This window comes from Dreissena polymorpha, chromosome 2, assembly GCF_020536995.1.
Source record: "Dreissena polymorpha isolate Duluth1 chromosome 2, UMN_Dpol_1.0, whole genome shotgun sequence".
NCBI lineage: Eukaryota > Metazoa > Mollusca > Bivalvia > Myida > Dreissenidae > Dreissena > Dreissena polymorpha.
Window position 1 is genome coordinate 92,561,278 of NC_068356.1, and position 20,636 is coordinate 92,581,913.

The 20,636-nt window shown below is 36.5% G+C and overlaps 1 protein-coding gene and 2 long non-coding RNA genes across 4 annotated transcripts; 1 reads left to right on the forward strand and 2 right to left on the reverse strand.

Annotated features, from left to right (window-relative positions):
• Nucleotides 1-1,161: 1,161 nt before the first annotated feature.
• LOC127868082 (uncharacterized) lies at nucleotides 1,162-2,841 on the forward strand. Its single transcript, XR_008043876.1, has 2 exons — nucleotides 1,162-2,127; nucleotides 2,619-2,841. It is a non-coding gene; the product is annotated as an uncharacterized LOC127868082 (long non-coding RNA).
• A 780-nt stretch (nucleotides 2,842-3,621) lies between these two features.
• Nucleotides 3,622-11,947, reverse strand: LOC127868072 (uncharacterized). The gene is made up of 4 exons (XM_052409673.1): nucleotides 10,925-11,947; nucleotides 10,047-10,152; nucleotides 7,335-7,393; nucleotides 3,622-4,041 (listed from the first exon to the last, which is right to left on the reverse strand). The coding sequence occupies exons 1-4, from the start codon at nucleotides 11,845-11,847 to the stop codon at nucleotides 3,843-3,845; spliced, it is 1,287 nt and encodes a 428-aa protein (XP_052265633.1). The 5' UTR covers nucleotides 11,848-11,947; the 3' UTR covers nucleotides 3,622-3,842.
• Nucleotides 11,948-17,757: 5,810 nt separating this feature from the next.
• Nucleotides 17,758-20,354, reverse strand: LOC127868081 (uncharacterized). Of its 2 annotated transcripts, none has more exons than XR_008043875.1 (3): nucleotides 20,073-20,354; nucleotides 19,102-19,261; nucleotides 17,758-18,800 (listed from the first exon to the last, which is right to left on the reverse strand). It is a non-coding gene; the product is annotated as an uncharacterized LOC127868081 (long non-coding RNA). The 2 variants fall into 2 exon arrangements; XR_008043874.1 differs by having other exon boundaries at nucleotides 19,667-20,354.
• Between the last annotated feature and the right edge of the window lie 282 nt (nucleotides 20,355-20,636).

A 20,636-nucleotide genomic window follows, 5' to 3' on the forward strand; every position in this document is an offset into this window, starting at 1 on the left:
TATCTTGCCTTACCACTATTTTATGGTGAGCTTGTGTGATCAGCTTTTGTCCAACGTGCGTCGTCAGGGTGGTCTGTTACCAACATTTATCTAATGAACACACTCTAGAGGCCAAATTAATTGCCAAATCTTCATAAAGCTTGGTAAGGATACTTGTGCTAAAGATATCTTGCCCGAGTTCAAATCTGGGTAATGCGGGGTAAAAAAAGTTCCAAAATGGTTCAGGTCCATTGAAAAACAGGAAAGCTGGGGGCAATCAAGTTTTTCCATGCATGTCTAAAGTGAAACTTCATGAAAACTGTAAAGGTCACATTTATTTCTAAAGTGTATTGAAATTTTTCCAATATAATTTGTCAGAACATTTGCCACAATCATATCTCAATTGAGTTTGAACAGGCCTCGTGGGATCAAAATAAGGTCACTAGGAGACTCATCTTATTTAAGAAGAACTTTTGATCAGTCAAGAGGCCACATTTATTTCCTAATCTTCATGAAACATGGTGAGAATTTTGCTCCCAATTACAACTCTGCAAAATTCGAAACAGGGTCATGTGGTATTTAAACCTAGGTCACTTGGTCAATTTAAAGGGAGAGCTCATAAATACTCAGACTTTTAATACTTAGCCAAATCTGTGTAAATCTTGCTCCGGACATTAATCTAAATTATATTTTGACTTAGTTTGGATCAGGATCATAGTTCAAAAGCTAGGGGCCGTATTCAGGATCTGGATCATAGTTCAAAAGCTAGGGGCCGTATTCACCAAACAATACTTAGACTAAAGTATAAGATTAAAGAGAGGATATTTGTTGGATTCGGTAGATTTATATCGATTTTAATTCACGACTCGTGACGAGTGATCATAGAAAAAATATATTTTCTCTGATCACGAGTGAATTAAAATCGATATTCTGCCAAATCCAACAAATTTTCTTTTTATGTTATATTGTTTTTTTACAGTTTATATACATTGTTTAGAAGTTTACCTAAAGTATTTCGCTTAAATAATGACGTTATTTCGTCACAAAAATGATGTAATTTCACAGTAAACAGTGAAAATTATCGATAATTTTCACTGTTAATTTTTAGCCGGATTTTTTTCGAAAAAATCTCGGCTTATAGATTGATGTTGTCGGGCGGGCGGGCGGGCGGGCGGGGTGGCGGCGTGCTCGAAAATGTTAAAGTTCTTATTTCATGGTATAACTTTGGTATGCTTGGACCTAGAGTCTTCAAACTTGACATGAAGGTTGGCCAGGATTAACAGATGACCACTGGTCATTTCAAGGTCATTCATTTGAAGGTCAAGGTCACTGTGACCTTCAATATAAAAAATGTTAAAGTTGTTATAACTTTGGTATGCTTGGACCTAGAGTCTTGAAACTTGACATGAAGGTTGGCCATAACTAGTTAGTAACCACTGGTCATTTCAAGGTCATTCATTTGAAGGTCAAGGTCACTGTGACCTTGAATGTAAAAATGTTAAAGTTCTTATTTCATGGTATAACTTTGGTATGCTTGGACCTAGAGTCTTCAAACTTGACATGAAGGTTGGCCAGGATTAACAGATGACCACTGGTCATTTCAAGGTCATTCATTTGAAGGTGAAGGTCACTGTGACCTTCAATATAAAAATGTTAAAGTTGTTATAACTTTGGTATGCTTGGACCTAGAGTCTTGAAACTTGACATGAAGGTTGGCCAGAACTAGTAAGTAACCACTGGACATTTCAAGGTCATTCATTTGAAGGTCAAGGTCACTGTGACCTTGAATGTAAAAATGTTAAAGTTGTTATAACTTTGGTATGCTTGGACCTAGAGTCTTGAAACTTGACATGAAGGTTGGCCAGAACTAGTAAGTAACCACTGGACATTTCAAGGTCATTCATTTGAAGGTCAAGGTCACTGTGACCTTGAATGTAAAAATGTTAAAGTTCTTATTTCATGTTATAACTTTGGTATGCTTGTACCTAGAGTCTTCAAACTTGAAATAAAGATTGGCCAGTACTAGAAGATGACCACTGGTCATTTCAATGTCATTCATTTGAAGGTCAAGGTCACTGTGACCTTAAATGTTAAAATTGTTATAACTTTGGTATGCTTGGACATAGAGTCTTCAAACTTGACATGAAGGTTTGCAAGCACACTCAGATGACCACTGGTCATTTCAAGGTCATTCATTCTAAGGTCAAGGTCACTGTGACCTTGAATGTAAAAATGTTAAAGTTCTTATAACTTTGGTAGGTAAAAATGTTAAAGTTCTTATTCCATGTTATAACTTTGGTATGCTTGTACCTAGAGTCTTCAAACTTGACATAAAGGTTGGCCAGTACTAGAAGATCACCACTGCTCATTTCAATGTCATTCATTTGAAGGTCAAGGTCACTGTGACCTTCAATGTTAAAATGTTAAAATTGTTATAACTTTGGTATGCTTGGACCTAGAATCTCAAACTTGACGTAAAGGTTTGCAAGCACACTTAGATGACCACTGGTCATTTCAAGGTCATTCATTTCAATGTCATTCATTTGAAGGTCAAGGTCACTGTGAACTTAAATGTTAAAATGTTAAAATTGTTGTAACTTTGGTATGCTTGGACCTAGAATCTCAAACTTGACGTAAAGGTTTGCAAGCACACTTAGATGACCACTGGTCATTTCAAGGTCATTCATTTGAAGGTCGAGGTCACTGTGACCTTGGATGTAAATATGTTAAAGTTGTTAATACTTTGGTATGCTTAGACCTAGAGTCTTCAAACTTGATATGAAGGTTGGCCAGAACTAGTAGATGACCACTGGTCATTTTAAGGTCAAGGTCACCGTGACCTTGAATGTAAAAATGTTAAAATTCTTATTTCATGGTATAACTTTCTTATGCTTGGACTTACAGTCTTCAAACTGGACATGAAGGTTGGCCAGCACAAGTAGATGACATATATATGCATGCATTCAAAACATAACACAAGGTTTGCTCATGCCTTGAAAAGTACTTACATTTCATTTTGACCTTTGAACAATATTTCAGTAATTTAAGTATTGCATTGACAAAACCACGAAAGGTACTTTCCTGTCATTTAAATCAAAAATCCGGCTTCAATGCGGTCATCTCCGACCGCGGAACTCTTGTTGTGGTTTGAAACAGTGAAATTATCAGTTTTAACTCACTGATATTTCTCTATAAACCACCAGAAAGCATAAAATAAAAACATTCTTTTAATTGAAATATTTGAGATTTTATTTAATTTTCAGTCAAAATTTGCTTTTACCACCTGTATTAACATCATTCTGCAATCTGCATGGACAACATAGATAACATTTTATTAATGACATAATCACCGGTGCTATCTTCATGTTCAAATGCTGGAGATATTTTCTTTGGCTGTTAGTCTATTCTTTATTCTTAAGTCTAAGAACCGGTTGGTGAATAAGGGCCCCTGTCGACAAGGTAAATTTAAAGAACAGCTTGTTAAGTCTTGAAAGACCACATTTATAACCAAATCTTCGTGAAACTTGAAAGACCACATTTATAACCAAATCTTCGTGAAACTTTGTTATAACATTTAATTTTTGTCCCTATGATATCTTGGATCTGTTGGTCACGTGTTATAAAAAACAAGGTAAAATCATGGATCGTATCACCAACCTGTATTTTAAAAGAAGTGAGCTATACCAATAACTGTAGCAAAAGTTATAGCAATCCTTGACAGAGTAGCAAATAAAGAGCCACACATTTGTTGTTTCTTTTTAAGTGATTCATTTTGTTAATGCAAAATAGAAGCTACAATGTTACAATCGCTATGAAAAGTTATTTCAAATTCTGTAATATTTTCATCTCGAATGTTTGCAATATTATGACAATTTAATATTCCAATATCTGGTTGACGGTTTGAGCATGGCAATACGGGCAATTGAGACAAGGGAAGGCACTCTGTCATCGTGACAGGGTTGCTCGTGCAATGTCACCTGGACAGCCTCGTCACGTGACTCGAGGATTCTGATGACTCCTGCTGTTTGAGTGTTGGCGTTCCTGTTGATGTTCTTCAGAGTTCTGAAAAGATGAACGTTTATGTAACAAGAGGCTGTACTAAACAGTCCTGTCTAAAAGATATGAAGTAAGAATATGATGAGAAAAAAGATCAGTGTATTTTCGAAGTGTTGTACCAAATCAGCTAATCATTCAAGAGCAAATACTGGTAGATGTCTAGTTCTTAATAAAGAAGTACTGTGAAGTGATAGTTTGTTAGCACCAAGATTCTTTGGAATTAACAGCATCATTAAAAAATAGTAAATATTGTATTTGTTTTTTCCCACGTCTAAGAATTTGTTAATGAGTACATGCCAGGTTATGAATCTAACATGAACATTTTTCAACAATGTCATACCCATCGAATATCATAGACCCTGCTTGTTGATTAGTAAACAACCCCAGGCATTTTTTTGCAACACGTGTCCAATATAAGCACCATAGTTCAAGGTCACATCTTGTGCTCAGTTACTTGCGGAATGCCGTTATGCTTGATTACATGTATGTGAGGCTAGCTCTGGGAAAACTGGACTTAATGCATGTGCGTAAAGTGTCGTCACATTAAAACATGTGCAGTCCGTACAGGCTAATCAGGGACAACACTTTCCTCTTTTAATGAAATTTTCGTTTAAATGGGTTTCGTCTCGATGAATATCCATTCTTTGCGGAAAGTGTAGTCCCAGGTTAGCCCGTTCGGACCGCACAGGCTAATATGTGACGACACGTGCATTAAGCCCAGTTTTCCCAGAACAAGGCTTATATGTTGATAAGCCTTGATACCATTTTACTATTAGGTTTTATTGCTGTCTAATACGTGAACTAGTACTAGTAGAGTGCCTCTACTTGCACAATATTTACATGTAAATGTCTGATCAGTGAATACAGTAGCTTAAATACGCTCCTTTTTGTCGATATGTGAACTGTATTGCTTGTGGAAAACCATCTGTCAGAGATGTCAATAATATTTTATTTTCGTATAGAACACACCGATATGCTGGATCCGTTAATTGTCCTAATAAAAAAAAACGCATTTTTTTGTAAAAAAATGTGAATAACGTTTTCTGTAAAATGCCAATTTGACGGATCTGTGAATACTACTGCTTTTAGAACGTTCCTCTGTGCCCGATATGTCAAAACGGTTACTTTTTTTACGAAGTTCAACTGTCGTTTTTGAATACCTTTGAAACGTATAAATAAAGGATGTTTGTTGGTTTTAATAGATTATCGATTTTTAATCACGAGTGAAATACAATTGATAATTTACCTACCATCCACATCCTTTTCTTTTCAAATGCTTTTGCACAGTTTATTACCAAGTTGAACAAGAGAATTTTGCTGGTATATTGACCTCATGACTACAAAAACGACGTCATTGCGCAGTAAAACAGTGCCAATTATCGATACTGATCACTGTTATTTTTCGCCTATTGAAACAAGTTTCTATCGCTTTAAAATCATGCTTTAAAATCACAATTGTTTCCTTATCAACATCAGAAAAGTATAAAATAAAATTTTCTCTTTTGTCGGATCTGTTAACATTTAAAATACTTTTTATGTATAGAATATCCGTCTATGTTAAATATGTTAACAAGTTTACTGGTAGAATCTCAATTTCTCGTATATGTGAAATAGAGCTTGACCTTGGAGATATCGCGTAATTCTTTCGCATGACACACCGTCCAATGATGGTGAACAAAAGTCCCAAATGATTTTGAAATCTCACAATGAACGACATAGTTATTGCCTGGACAAGCTCATTTATGGCCGTTTTTTACCTTTGAACTCAAAGTGTGACCTTGACGATATCGACGTAATTCTTTCGCATAGTTATGGCCCGGACAAGCTCATTTATGTATGGCCATTTTTAACCAGGTTTTCCGAAGGAAAAAACTGGTTATTAGATTGGCGAATGCGGGCGGGCTGGCTGGCTGGCGGGCTGGCGGGCTGGCTGGCGGGCTGGCGGAATAAGCTTGTCCGGGCCATAACTATGTCGTTCATTGTCAGATTTTAAAATCATTTGGCACATTTGATCACCATCATTGGACGGTGTGTCGCGCGAAATAATTACGTCGATATCTCCAAGGTCAAGGTCACACTTTGAGTTCAAAGGTCAAAAATGGCCATAAATGAGCTTGTCCGAGCCATAACTATGTCGTTCATCGTCAGATTTTAAAATCATTTGGCACATTTGTTCACCATCATTGGACGGTGTGTCGCGCGAAATAATTACGTCGATATCTCCAAGGTCAAGGTCACACTTTGAGTTCAAAGGTCAAAAATGGCCATAAATGAGCTTGTCCTGGCCATAACTATGTCATTCATTGTGAGATTTTAAAATCATTTGGCACATTTGTTCACCATCATGGGACGGTGTGTCCCACGAAAGAATCACGTCAATATCTCCAATGTCAAGGTCGCCACGACTAAAAATAGATTTAAAAAAAAAGGGGGGGTTAATTTTTTTTGGTCATTTCAAAAGTTCAGATTGAGTTTTCTCCCTTTATCAGATTTTTTTTTCACAATGAAAACCTGGTTTTGTGACAATTTTGTCCCTTGTTTACCTTTGAACTCAAAGTGTGACCTTGACATTGGAGATATCGACATAATTCTTTCGCATGATACACCGTCCAATGATGGTGAACCCATGTACCAAATGATTTTTAAATCTCACAATGAACGACATAGTTATGGCCTGGACAAGCTCATTTGTGGCCATTTTTGACCTTTAAACTCAAAGTGTGACCTTGACCTTGGAGATATCGACATAATTCTTTTGCATGACACACCGTCCAATTATGGTGAACAAATATGCCAAATTATTTTTAAGTCTCACAATAAATGACAAAGTTATGGGCCGGACAAGCACTTGACCTATGAACTCCAAGTGTGACCTTGACCTTTGAGATATCTTCGTACTTCTTTCGCGTGACACACCGTCCCATGGTCGTGAACAAATGTACCAAGTCATTTTAAAATCTAACGATAAATGACATAGTTATGGTCCGGACAAACTTTCGGTTTAAAACGCACTAAGTGACCCCGGGACTTAGTTTTTGACCCGGCATGACCCATATTCAAACTTGACCTAGACAAAATCTAGATACAACTTCTTACCAAGTTTGGTGAAGATCGGGTGAAATTTTCGGGAATGACAGACCGACCGAAAAAGTAACTCCTATATAGCCCCCATTACCAATTGTAATGGGGGTATGATAAAGATGCTTTAAGGACGCTCCTCCATATTTGAGATACGATGCCATTTCATAAATATAAAACGCTCTTTTTAATGCCGCAACATGTGGAAATCACATCTTAACCTGTTCTGCGAGTGACGCTGGCTTTTCCGTGTCAATGCTCGGAAGTTTTCTGTGTACCTCTGCAAATAATGATACAAAAACATCACATATCTTGCAGATGGCGTCATATTCTTTTTGCCATAAACAATCTTGTTGTAACATTGATTCGAGATTACATAGCAAAGCAAAGTATTCGCACATGCGTCTCTCTGAACATGCAGATAAATAACAAAACTGTCGGCGTTAAACTACCCAATAAACAGGCGAGACGTTCAGCATGGGACGTTCAACTGAAGTGAAGTGAACTAGGTGCTCCGCGCCGAGAACTTTAAAGGGGCATTTTCGCAGATTTCGGCATGTATTGAAGTTTGTCATGAAATGCTTTATATTCATAAATTTTAACATTGGATCTGAAAAGCTCCATTAAAAAAAAACATGAATAAAAAAAGAAACAAAAAAGTAACCCTCAACTGGGCTGGAACCACTGACCCCAGGAATAAAACTATCGCTTAGACTACTCGGCCATCCGTGCTCATACAATTAGAGATGTATTTTATAGTTTTATATAAGTAATCCTCGTAGTATTACAACATATAACGACACCAACAGAACTCTCCAAATTATTCAATCATTTCACGTTGCAATGCTTTATAATTTTCAGGTTTTTACATCGTCAAAATATGCATATTATGTATATTTTAAAGTATGGTAAATTTTCAGTGTAACTGTTTCCTCACAAATATCATAACAACAACGAAAATTTGCGAATCTGAAACATTTTTTTAAATTTTGTCAGTTTACCAAAACGTGAAAAGGCCCCTTTAACACCCAGAGTCGCCACGTGACCGGGGCGTCTTTTGTATTTCGCACTATCCTCCGTACCCCAATTAACACATATTTTGGGGGCGATGGCGATATGGGAAATGTAAGATGACTCGATCGAAATTACGCTCATTCACGCATGCGCTTTATTGTTTATTGCGCGGTCAGCAAAATTTATTAGAAATATATTTTTTTAAATCTTTTATTTGGAGAAATGTCCGTAACACATGTATGCCCCGACTCACAGCAAATGCGTCAATATATATAAAAAAAAATGCATCCCGCCCCTTGAATGTGACATGTCCTGAAAATGGCCTTCTTGGTTTCATACCAAGTAATTCGATTACCAATTGAGTCGCGTTCTGAGAAAACTGTGCATAATGCATGTGCTTAAAGTATCGTCCCAGATAAGCCTGTACAGTCCGCACAGGCTAATCAGGGACGACACTGTCCGCTTTTATGGTATTTTTCGTTAAAAAAAAGTCTCTTCTACACAAAAATCCAGTTAAGGCGGAAAGTGTCGTCCCTGATTAGCCTGTGCGCACATGCATTATGCCCAGTTTTCTCAGAACTCGGACTCAATTAAATAAATCTTAGGTTACAGCTTCATGCAGATACTGTACGAAAAGGAAAAATAAAAACAACACAAAATGACCTTGACATTTGACCTGATAAAAACGAATTAAAACTGTCTTCATTTCCTCACAACTGACCGGCATAACAAGTGAGACGATAAAGAAAAAACGCCTTCAATGTATTGTGTGGAAGTCGTGGAAACTAATTACAAGTCGTGTGTCCTTAACATTGGACTCCATGATTAATATGGCGTCTTCACGTAATCTCAAGTAACCTTGTAACAAATTTACATGATTATTTGTCAACGCGTCCTTTTAATAATGCCCGGTAACAAATATCCCCAGTTACGAGCCTATGTAACCTTGACCTTTCACCTCGTTGCATCAAAATTGTCTATCTTTCACCAAAAGTAATTATCAAACAAATAATATGGCCGTAGGTCAAATAACAGCAAAAACAAAATGGTCTTAAGTTCATGCTTCAAGTACGAGTTACCTTGACCTTTACTTGTTGACCTTCAGATCGAAAGCATTTTCCTTTTATCACGTTTCAAAGAGTTTAGTACATATCTTGCAGAAACGAATTGTCTTAGGATTGACCGACTGACGGACAAGTGAACAGAAACATTCCACAGCTTCTTTGGCAAAATTATGTAAATGAGGCAATGAAAAGAAGTAAAAGGGGTAAGAAAAAAGTAAAAATTTCATAAGTAAGGAATATTTCTAAGTGTATAGTAAATTCTTTAAATTGTGAATTTCAATTGCATATTATGTAAACTGTTATTATAAATACCAACGAATGTAGCTAATACGGCACAGTATTTTCAAAAAATAACTTATCCTGTTTTAAGCATTATTAAATGTTTCCGTAATACATGTTTTGTGGGTTGTGTTTTATAAACGCTCAGTCAATTATTTTTTTTGTATATGTAACTAAGACGATGGGCATTGCACACATTGATGTACATGTAAATAGGATTCCCAGCGAACCGATCGTTTCGGCCCATCTTAATACGCTTTATGCGATGGTTATATAAGTAGAGTATGAGAGGCCTGTGTGGAATTTTGAGCCCGCTATGTATACGGTGTTCAATAGACACGGCAGACATGATCATTCCGCGCTTTTTATATTCCGATTTGTATGCAGTGTTTACTGGTCGATTATTTAAACTGAGGACTTCCGCAAACATGTAGATTCCCGACGTGTTCTGTATTTGTATACTGGATTTTTTTTCGCGGAAAGTGGAAGTTCCGCAAAAATATAAATCCCGTTAGTTTCTGAACCATTTAATGTATTTTAGTGGGAATCCCTAAAGACTTTCAATTGTGTCCGTACCCTGGCCTTTCCGCTCCGGAGGTTGTAGAAGGCGTGTTTGTCCCGTTCCGCTTGACGTCTTGAACGAGTTTTACTCCCGGAAACATGAGACGACGTCGAGGGATTTCTACAATCAAAGCCAAATATCTATCGATAAATATTTGAGCCGCGTCTTAGTAAAACCAAGCTTAATTCAGTTGCGTAGTGGAAAGTCCGCACAGGCTAATCAGGGACGCCATTTTCCGCCTAAACTGGGTTTTCGTTAGAAGAGACTTCCTTAAAACGAAAAAACAACGGAAAGTGGCTAATGTGCTTTATGCACATGTCTTAAACCCCATTTTCCCAGAGATAGGCTCATTTAGTTAACAGTTCCCGGTTAAAGCCATTTATTTCCAACAGTAGTTTGCTTTCTTAGTTGTAGTGCGGCTAGATTGAACTTTACCGGTACGCAGTTGTTTACCACTATCGACAAATCGGTGGTTTGGGGGCAGTAGCCCCCGATACTAAGGAAATATATAGGATAAAAAGGATTATAAGGTGTTGCGTTAGTTGTTATGTCTTAGGTGTTAAGGGTTAGGGTACGCTGTTTGATGTTAAGTGTTGCGTACCGGTAAAGTTCAATCGTCCCTGTAGTGCAGTTATAAACTTTTAACAATACTTTAATCTAAGTACAGAGTACAGATCGGCGCATTTTGAAATCGTGACGAAATATAAATTAAACCTTCACAGCTTTGGTAGGTTATTGTCTGAGATAAATATGAACTAAAAATAAATAAAAAAAGGCCGTTTCTAGAATGTACTACCGGTATAATTACTGCTATTAAAAATAATGTTTGTCTATGTATTAAAAATGTGTATCACAACTGGACTTCCGTATTTTATAAACAGTAAACTCTCACCTCCTAGCCCGTCGGCGCCGGTACTTCTTGACGGCGCGTTCCGACGGATAATTGTTCGCCGCTCCGTCCAGCAGCCCGTCGATGAGGGACTCGTCTTCCATAGCTATCGCTGGCGCCAGTCGCCGCACGACCTCTCGCGACGTGATGCCGGACCGGATATTGTTTCCGCTAGCGTTATCCGCGTCGAAGCGTACGTCGTCCATGTCCATAGCAATTTCGTTGTTATAACCATCGTCTTTTCCAGCGTCATCATTATCCAGAGAGGCGGTTACAATGATCTCCTCGTCGGCAATTGTGAACTTTACCCGCTTGCTTTCTTCGGCGTTCTTTCCCTTGTTTAGCGCCAACTGGGAATCTGTTGGGCTTGACGCTTCCGAATAAGCAAGATCCGCGTCCGAATCACCGAGAGACGACAAATCGCTGTCGACATCCGCCGCATTATTCCTGTACCCATTGTATGTCGCGCAATAGCTTTGAAAGTATTGTTGTATTTTGCCTAATCGTTGTTTCATGTCTTCGATACTTTCATCATCGACTGTATTGAGATTAGCAGAGCCTTTGATGTGTTTTGCAGTGGCCTCTGTTCGAAGATTTTGAACTTCTAACTTCCGTTTCCGATCGCTGCTCTTGTGAAGCCAAACGCGTGCGTCTTTTTTAAATCTCACCACTCGACCGCCAATCTCGCACTTAAGGCAATACGGCGTATCTTCAGACGGCGAATACGTTACATTATACAGAGCATAGTTGACTGAAAACGGCAGGTAATTTGAAAACGTCTCATCATCGGCTTTCGCCTGCTGGTTGTCGTTCTGGTTAAGGCCGTTTTCTTCGCTGTTTTCATTTAAGTCAAACCCAGCCTCTTCCTCGCCACGCGGGTTGGCATTTAAATTGCTGGACGAGTTGACTTGGATTACTCTTGGCATTAACGATTTTTTAGTAAAAGTCCCATTTTGAAACTGTTCCTGTCGACCTAGTTATTGCAAACGTTAGTCGTTTTACGACCGACCTGACGTCATTGATTCGAACGACGTCAGCATTTTCCCCGCCTTTAACGATGCACAACACTTTGCGGTATTAAAATTTTAAAAGGGCATTTTCACAGATTTTGGCATGTATTGAAGTTTGTCATTAAATGCTTTATATTGATAAATGTAAACAATGAATCTAAAAAGCTCAAATAAAAAATCAAGAATGCAAAAAAAAAGTAAACATCAACAGGACTCGAACCACTAACCCCTGGAGTCCTGTGGTAAAGGTCAACCACTTAGACCACTCGGCCATCCGTATACATGCAATGAGTGATGTGTTTTATACTTTATATAAACAATCTTCGTAGTTTCTTAAAATATAACAACAACAAAACTCTCCAACTTATTAAATCGTTTCGCGTTACAACGCTTTATAATATTCCGGTTTTTAAATTTCAAAAGATGCATATAATGGCTATTTTAGAGCATGGTAAATGTTCAGTATTACTGTTTCCTCACAAATATCATATCTAAAACGAAAATTTGCGAACATGAAACAACTTTTTTTTATTTTTGTCAATTTACCAAAATGTGAAAAGGCCCCAATAAATTCATATGTTAATGCAATTCATCACGCTTTTTACTCAAGTTAAAGTTATTGTTTATGAAAAAGGCCATTTTCTACTCAACCTTTTTTAAACAAACTTAAACAAGTAAGATCAATCTTCCTTGCTTCTAAGTTGAGAGGCAATCGCATAGCCAAAAACGGCAATGTTTGCGGGGTTGCGCGATACAAAATGTCTGGCACAATGTTCACATCTTGTCACTCATCAATCACTGAACTTAATGCGCAAATTTGAAATTCACTTGAAAAGTAGATTATTTCAAGACATGACCATTTATAAAACTTTTTAAAAATTCTTTCATGTGACTTTCGTGGACATAATTTTGAATGTCAAAGACTGTGCTCAACGCTGTTATTAAAGAAATATCATAATTCCCTTTGTGACAATCCTATAAGAAAACATGCCAGCTTGTTTTAGAACTGGCACATTGAAGTTAATGATTAAAATGGAACAATTTTATGAACTGGACCATAAACAAAATTACTCAAGTGTTACTGCCTGCATATTTCTTGGCCAAGGTCGGTCCTTCTTCAGATATTTGTTTCTGCTCTCAAGCAGTTTAAAGCCAAATTTATTAGAACTTGATAAAACATTATTACATGTAAAATATTCTCGGTTAGTGCGCTCTAATCGCCCTTTTTTGGAGTTATGGACCTTGTGTTATCTTAAATAAGTGTTTGGCGTGTCTGTAATGAAAGTTCAAACGTTTAAACATGTTCTTCACCAAGCTTAATGCTCGAGAGAAATGCTTTTGAATTACGGGGGTACAAGTGTTTAACTCACTGCCCTTACTACGAGCTGCAACATTAAGCTTACAACAGGAACGACGATCCTCGGCCGCTCAATTAAGAATGGTAGGAACCAAACTGTTTTGATCTGCTTTTCAGACGGTTCTATAGGCATTTTAATACTTCAAATACATGAATATCAATTGCAAAGTTTTCTGACCAAGTTTGGTGAAGATTGGAAAATATATTTGCAACCTCTGCAGTGTTCACAAGGCCGAGGTTGACGACGGACGACAACGAAAGGCAATAACGAGGTCGATAGGAACAGTTTCGCAAGTGGATTTGTACTGAAAAAATTTAATGCCAAAAGCTCATAGTCATACTGCAACATTAAGCTTATAAAAGGGATGATTTAGCTCTGTTAATAAAGATCCGAAACAGTTAACTTAATCCAAATGGCAAATTTTAATCACTAAACAATTAACTATAATACTATATTATAGCACTCAATCATTGACTAAATGCCTATAAATTAGCACAGTAAAATGGTAAATATACAGGCATGTGTTTGTTTTGTTTTCGCTATTAAGTATTTATATGTACTACTTGGAAAGCTATGTGCATGGAGACAACAGATTTAAATAGCATAGATGGTTTATTAAAGTATGGTTGCTGTAACAAACATACATAATATTTCACAGGATCTCATTTAGATGTAACAACAATGACACTGGCATTTTGCGTCAAATGATTGTGGTACAATGAATAAATGGTCAACACTAGAGTATCACAAGTTTCACATTACCTGAATATACAAACTGACAAGTCTTAAAAGATGCTTTCAAAATCATTTACAAATAAAAACATACCATGACTTAGCAAGCCAATTAATTCTACCTTAAAAAACACACATTTTTAAATCATAAAATACATTTTTAAATAATAAAATAATGAAGCCACAAACAATATTTACATTTTGAAATACAAATGGTTATGTACATTTATTCTTAATTTAAAGTGACACACTTTTAGATTATGTTAGATAAAACCCAGACCAAATGTGTATTGAAACACTTTTCTCTCACAAAACAGGTGCAAACTATAACAACAATGCATATAGTGACAACACTTGTTGAAATAAATGTTTTCGCTGGGACTCCAAGGTCTGAATCAACTTAATTTCATCAGTTTTTTTAACACAAACAACGTCATTATAAAATATTAAACATAGGTTTCTTGTTTTTCCATAACTCAACTGAAGAAATATTGATGGGCAAGCATGTTCAAGACACACAATTCTCATCAGCATCATGTGTTTTGGTATGAAATGAAAAGCTAAACACCACCCCTTAGTCTTAGCTGTTGTAAAGTTTCGGATAACTTTTCGGCAATGAAATCTTGATTTGTCTGTCTAAGCCCAGCCATGAACTTCTCAAAAGCCTGTGGCCCTCTCCTTTGGAGTATGAACAAGAACTTGACAACTTTGTCTTTGTTTGTCTTCTCTGCCTTAACCTCTTCATACATGTCATCAGAAAACAGGAACTCCTGTACCAGAAAGTCCAACAAGTCATTCAACACAAGGTTTTCTGTCAGGAATATCCAGTTTGCACGCAATGTGTCCTGGTGGATATTTTCCATTATGACCTCTCCAAAATCTCTTTAACAATATTATGAAACTTAATGTAAATATATTAGTATTTACTTTTCAATTCTATTATAAATATATATTCCTTTGCAGCTTTGTTGTGTGTGTGAAGTAAGTTTCTTTGCAGGATAAAAACACCAGTGTTCTGAAAAAAAAAGCAAGATACATGTGCACATTTTTGTGGTATATAATTTAATATAAAAATTTATAATTATTTAATTAGAACATTTCCGTGAATAATTTGTTTACAACTATCTTCTTCATGGACAGAGAAGTCAATAATGATATACCTGTAATGTTATTTTCCATAAGATAACAGTACTGTAATAACAAGAAACCGTCGAGACGGGTGATGTTCCCCAAAGTTTTTTTTTTGTCACAATATTGCACTATATATTCAGATAAAAGGAAACGTCTTGAGGGAACAGTAGTTGGGGGGACAAGAATTTTTTTATAGAAAATTTCAAAGGGCCATAACTCAGTGAAAAATCATCCGACCAGAACCTGCTGATATTATGCACATCTCCTCTTGGTAGTGAAGCTTCCCATAAAGTTTCATTGAACTCCGGTCATTAGTTGCTGAGAAATAGCCCGGACAGAAATTGTGCACGGACGGACAGACGAAGAGGCGACTATATGCTCCCCCCAAAATAAATTTTAGGGGAGCATAATAACAAAGTGAGTAATATGTCTTACTTATATTTAGCACTATAAAATAAACTAATGCAATTAGGCATAAAAGATACTGTTTGTTTCAACTGACCCTACTGATTTTAATTTTTGTTGTTTACACTTTTTTTTTCAAAAGTGGGTTAAGGTTGAGGTATTATTTTTCTATATCAAGGAAGATACATGCAAAGAGATATCGAACATATCTGCAATTGAAAATCCTTCTTTAAGTGGGAAATAATTTCAGTATTGTTTTTATGCTCCCCGAAATATTTTCGGTGGAGCATGTAGTTGCCAGTTTGTAGGTCGTTCCTTCTGTCACACTTTTTAAACAGTTTCTCATAGCACCTTCATTTCTTTACCGATCTCTTTCATATTTGGCATGTAGGTACCTTGCATGGACCTCTACCTTTTGATGAGGTTTGAGGTCACTGGGTTCAAGGTCAAGGTCACTGAGGCTAATAATAGATTTTTCCGTCACACTTTTTTGACAGTTTCTCATAGCACCTTCAATACTTTACCTATCTCTTTCATATTTGGCATGTACATACCTTGCATGGACCTCTACCTTTTGATGAGGTTTGAGGTCACTGGGGTCAAGGTCACCGAGGCTAATAATAGATTTTTTTCGGTGGTTATTAACACATAGATTGACAAAGCGCATCATCGGGGAGCATCCATCAGTTTCACTGATATTCTTGTTTAAAAAGAGTTAATGAAACAAAAGATTGAATGACCTAGCTGTTCTTTATTTTTATAGATGATTTTGGAATAAATTAATATTTTTTTTCCCTCAATACTCAATAGCCTATTCATAGCTAAAGGAACTACAGCAATCAGGTTTTAAAGAACTGAAGACACCTGTTTATGTCCAGCAAAATCAGAAAATATAAAAAAAAGCAAAACTTTCAGTTTTGGAAGCAAAACCACTAGTCCATATAAACAGATTCCCAGAGACTTTGATATTTTTCGCTATGTTGGTACTCAGCAACCCTTTGGGTTAATTACCGTATAGAGCTGAGAGATGATTTACTGCAACTACCATATCCTCAGTAAAATTTGAAATCCTACACTGTTCTCAGTGTATAAATCCTAAACATATATATTGTATTTTAATGATTCTAAAAAAAAGTGAACCATGCATTATTTCACCCACTATTTCACATATATTAAGTTACATGTAGTTTTAATGTCCATATGATGGAATGTTTTAAGTACATTTGGTCTATTTGGAACATGAAAAATAAATGGAAATATTAAAGCTCGATTGGTTATTGTTGGCTAGGGTTCTACTTACATGTACCCTGGGTACTCTTAAGTATACTTACATGTATCCCGGGTACAGTAAATATAGTAAAATGTACCCAGTAATTTTAACTGTAAATCAGTCGTTGTAGGCCATTTTTTTATTTAATTAATTATTATTTTTCAAATTTTCTGTTAAATGGCCTCTATATTATCGAACCTGATACTCAAAAAGCATGTTGATGCAGTTTTTTCTAAAAGAGAAGTTTGTTTAAGATAAACAATATCGGTTTACCGTAATCGGTAGCGTGTTGACATCTGATTTTTGGAGGGAATACTCGGGTACAGTCTAATATTGACCGGGTACATTTAAGTATATTAACAGTAACTGGGGTACATGTAAGTACCGGGGTCCATGTAAATATACTTAAAGAGTACCCGGGGTACATGTAAGTAGTACCAGAGCCGAAAATGACCAATTGATCAATCGGTGAAAGTGAATAAAAATTCCGCTTCTCTAGAAAATTCAAACTGATCAGTTACTATATTGTTTGTGTTATTTGGTGTCAAAAATAACTTACATCCAGTTCAAAACAAAAAAAACAACAACAATATTTGTAAGACATAATTGATTCATAATTCATTTTTAGTTGTGTTATTTCATAATTTGACAAACTTGCTTAGGGGAAAGGAGTTATGCGCTGATTGAACATCGTGACATAAATTGAGTTATTAATAAACAAATGCGCTTACGTGCTTTATTTACAATTGTTCCAAATTGATGTAAACATTAAGAGCGTAACTAAAGCGAAAGTTCAAACAATTGATTTAATGACAAAATTATGAAAAAGGGAAGTAATCCATACTCAGTAAATAAAAGGTGCTTATCTTAATTCATCTCGTTAATGAAACTATCTTTACGTAGTGTTAAGGTTACGCATGCGCAATTAATTTCCTTCTATATTACATATAAAATAGTTGAAGTTCGATATCAATTTTTACCATGATCAAGCGCATACCCACTATATCATCATACATCATTGGAAAGATTAATGCATAATCTTTTGAAAAAAATGCATGTCATTAAATTCTATACGCGCAAACTCAAAATAATTACCTTAGAAAAGGCAAACCGGTTTTGACAGCTGTGCAGACAACCATTTTGGGCTCAAATAGTATGACCTACTTTCAAAGCCGGGAACCATCAACACAAAAAGTAGAGCACAAAAATGGCTTATTTTCTTATTGCTTACAAATATACCTTCATGTTGATACCAAAACCAACCATTTGCAATGTATTTTACAAATCCTAGGCAGCATGCACTCAACAATGTGTGCTAAGTATCAAACTGACTGCATGTAACCCTAAAAACAGGAGTTCCGGTTTGGGGTTATGTGACCTTTAAGAGAACCCAACCCCTTCAAATTTAAATTAAAGGCACTTTTCCCATAGGTATAATCTGTTTTGAGAAAGATCACAAAGTTCCGGTACAATGACACACAGATTTATTCATAAAAGTTGCCGTTGAAAGCGCCATGCGTAACAGCGTTTCGCGTCAAGAATTAAGGTAGAAAAGCCAAACTTGGTTACATCATACATGCAGCACTTAGACTCCATACAAGGCATGTCTTTCGGTTCTAATAGGCAAAGCTGATCTTACATATGGCTTAATAAGTGAAAAAAATCATCAATGGCAATATTTGTGCATCAAAGCAGGTTTTGAACATGATTCGAACAAACTTTTTTTTATTTTTTTTTGCACATTTTAGGTAAAATCCATGTAGAAGCAGCAATTCTGATGTCATTTGACCCAACAAAAGGGCTCACTTGCATGGAAAAACAACACACTTGACTTCATGACTAAAAAAAGTCATCGTCAGACATGAGCTTTAAGTCTTTTGTCACACCTGGACCTATGATTCCTCGGCTCGAGTTCCGTCTCGGGCAGGCTCCGGAAAGTGTCAGTCTGGCCCGGGTGCTCAATTCCGTGTAATCTGAGAAAACAAAAAGGTTTTTTGTGCGCATTTACTCATTACGGTGCCAACTAATGTAAGTTAGATACAATTAGAGTAAGCTTTCAATAGTCTTTCTTGCTTTATTTGCTACAAATGGTTAATTCACCACGCCGGCATCACATTGTCGGGCACACCGGCAAAGTTATCGCCACAAAATTTGGTTTCAGAGCTGCAGTCAATGTAAAACACCCAATTTTCCTAATTTTGGTGACAAAAGTGTGCCAGGATATCAACGAAATCATTTTACAATAGATTTAATTGAAAATAACGGCGTACTAACCTGCAAAGACACCGATCCTCTCGACACGACTGTGCGAGTGTTGAGGGCCGTCTCCGAATCAGTCACGCTGTACAGTTTTTGATGGCCGGTCACTTCAGCCGGACTTGTAAACCAATTGGACGACAGTTCAGGCAGAGCTATAGACCCATTTCGACACCGCCTACAAATGCACACTTAGTTTTACGCATAATATTAAGGTCACTTAAATACAGATTCCCTGGTGTTTTTCATGCAGGGTCTATCGCAACAACATTCTTCCAGGAAAGAAAGCATAATATTATTATCATTTTTGTGTTTTCACCTGAATACTTGATATTACTTGAACTCAGCAAGATATCCAAACAGGTAAAATAAGGCAAAGTAGTGTTATTCTGAGTAGATCTGCCTGAATGGGTTGAAGGCGAAGGCAGATAGAAGTGTCGGTCCAAAATTGGCGGGCATTTTTAACAGTGAAAGGCTCAAAAAGTAAACAATAATAATAAATACAGATGAAATAGAGACATGCAATAGGTTCATTATTGAGATTGATGCAAATTAATGTCAAAATGGCACTGAAAAACAATACCGGGTGTTTAACTAGTCTTAGAATATGTCTCCGGAACAGGTTTCGGTGTGATTTTCCAGCATTTACCCCCCTTATGACCCTAAGTGCAACAGCCCAATTGCAAACAGCCCTAATTTGGGTCAAAATGACATCTGGCAGTTATGTTTTGCAATACAGAGAGTTTTTGATGTTCAAATGTCAAAATTCTGGCAGACGACTAACTTGGTCGGATGTGCTTAAAGGTTACGCATGCGCAATTAATTTCCTTCTATATTACATATAAAATAGTTGAAGTTCGATATCAATTTTTACCATGATCAAGCGCATACCCACTATATCATCATACATCATTGGAAAGATTAATGCATAATCTTTTGAAAAAAATGCATGTCATTAAATTCTATACGCGCAAACTCAAAATAATTACCTTAGAAAAGGCAAACCGGTTTTGACAGCTGTGCAGACAACCATTTTGGGCTCAAATAGTATGACCTACTTTCAAAGCCGGGAACCATCAACACAAAAAGTAGAGCACAAAAATGGCTTATTTTCTTATTGCTTACAAATATACCTTCATGTTGATACCAAAACCAACCATTTGCAATGTATTTTACAAATCCTAGGCAGCATGCACTCAACAATGTGTGCTAAGTATCAAACTGACTGCATGTAACCCTAAAAACAGGAGTTCCGGTTTGGGGTTATGTGACCTTAAATGAAATCCAATTACCATGGGCGTAGCTATTATGTTTTGAGCTGTAGGCCCGGATATGATACATAAAAACGGGGGGTCCGGAGGTCCACCCCCTGAAAATTGTGTAATCCTATAACGCCTGTGGTGAGATTTAAAGCATATCTATACAAATAATAAGATAAAAATATATAAGAATTTGGCCCGTTTTTCTTTGATATTTTACTGTGTTATCTCAATGTCAGAGATCTAAATTTAACTGTATTATCTTTATACCAGAGAACTAATTTTTTAAACAGT

What these genes read in the sequence shown, in the direction of transcription:
- LOC127868072 (XM_052409673.1), bottom strand. Translation starts at nt 11,847, where the DNA reads ATGCCAAGAGTAATCCAAGTCAACTCGTCCAGCAATTTAAATGCCAAC. An exon ending in TCCGGAGCGGAAAGGCCAGG is followed by an intron (nt 7,394 to 10,046) that starts GTACGGACACAA and finishes CATTATTTGCAG; the next exon opens with AGGTACACAGAAAACTTCCG. An exon ending in CAGCGTCACTCGCAGAACAG is followed by an intron (nt 4,042 to 7,334) that starts GTTAAGATGTGA and finishes TCATCTTTTCAG; the next exon opens with AACTCTGAAGAACATCAACA.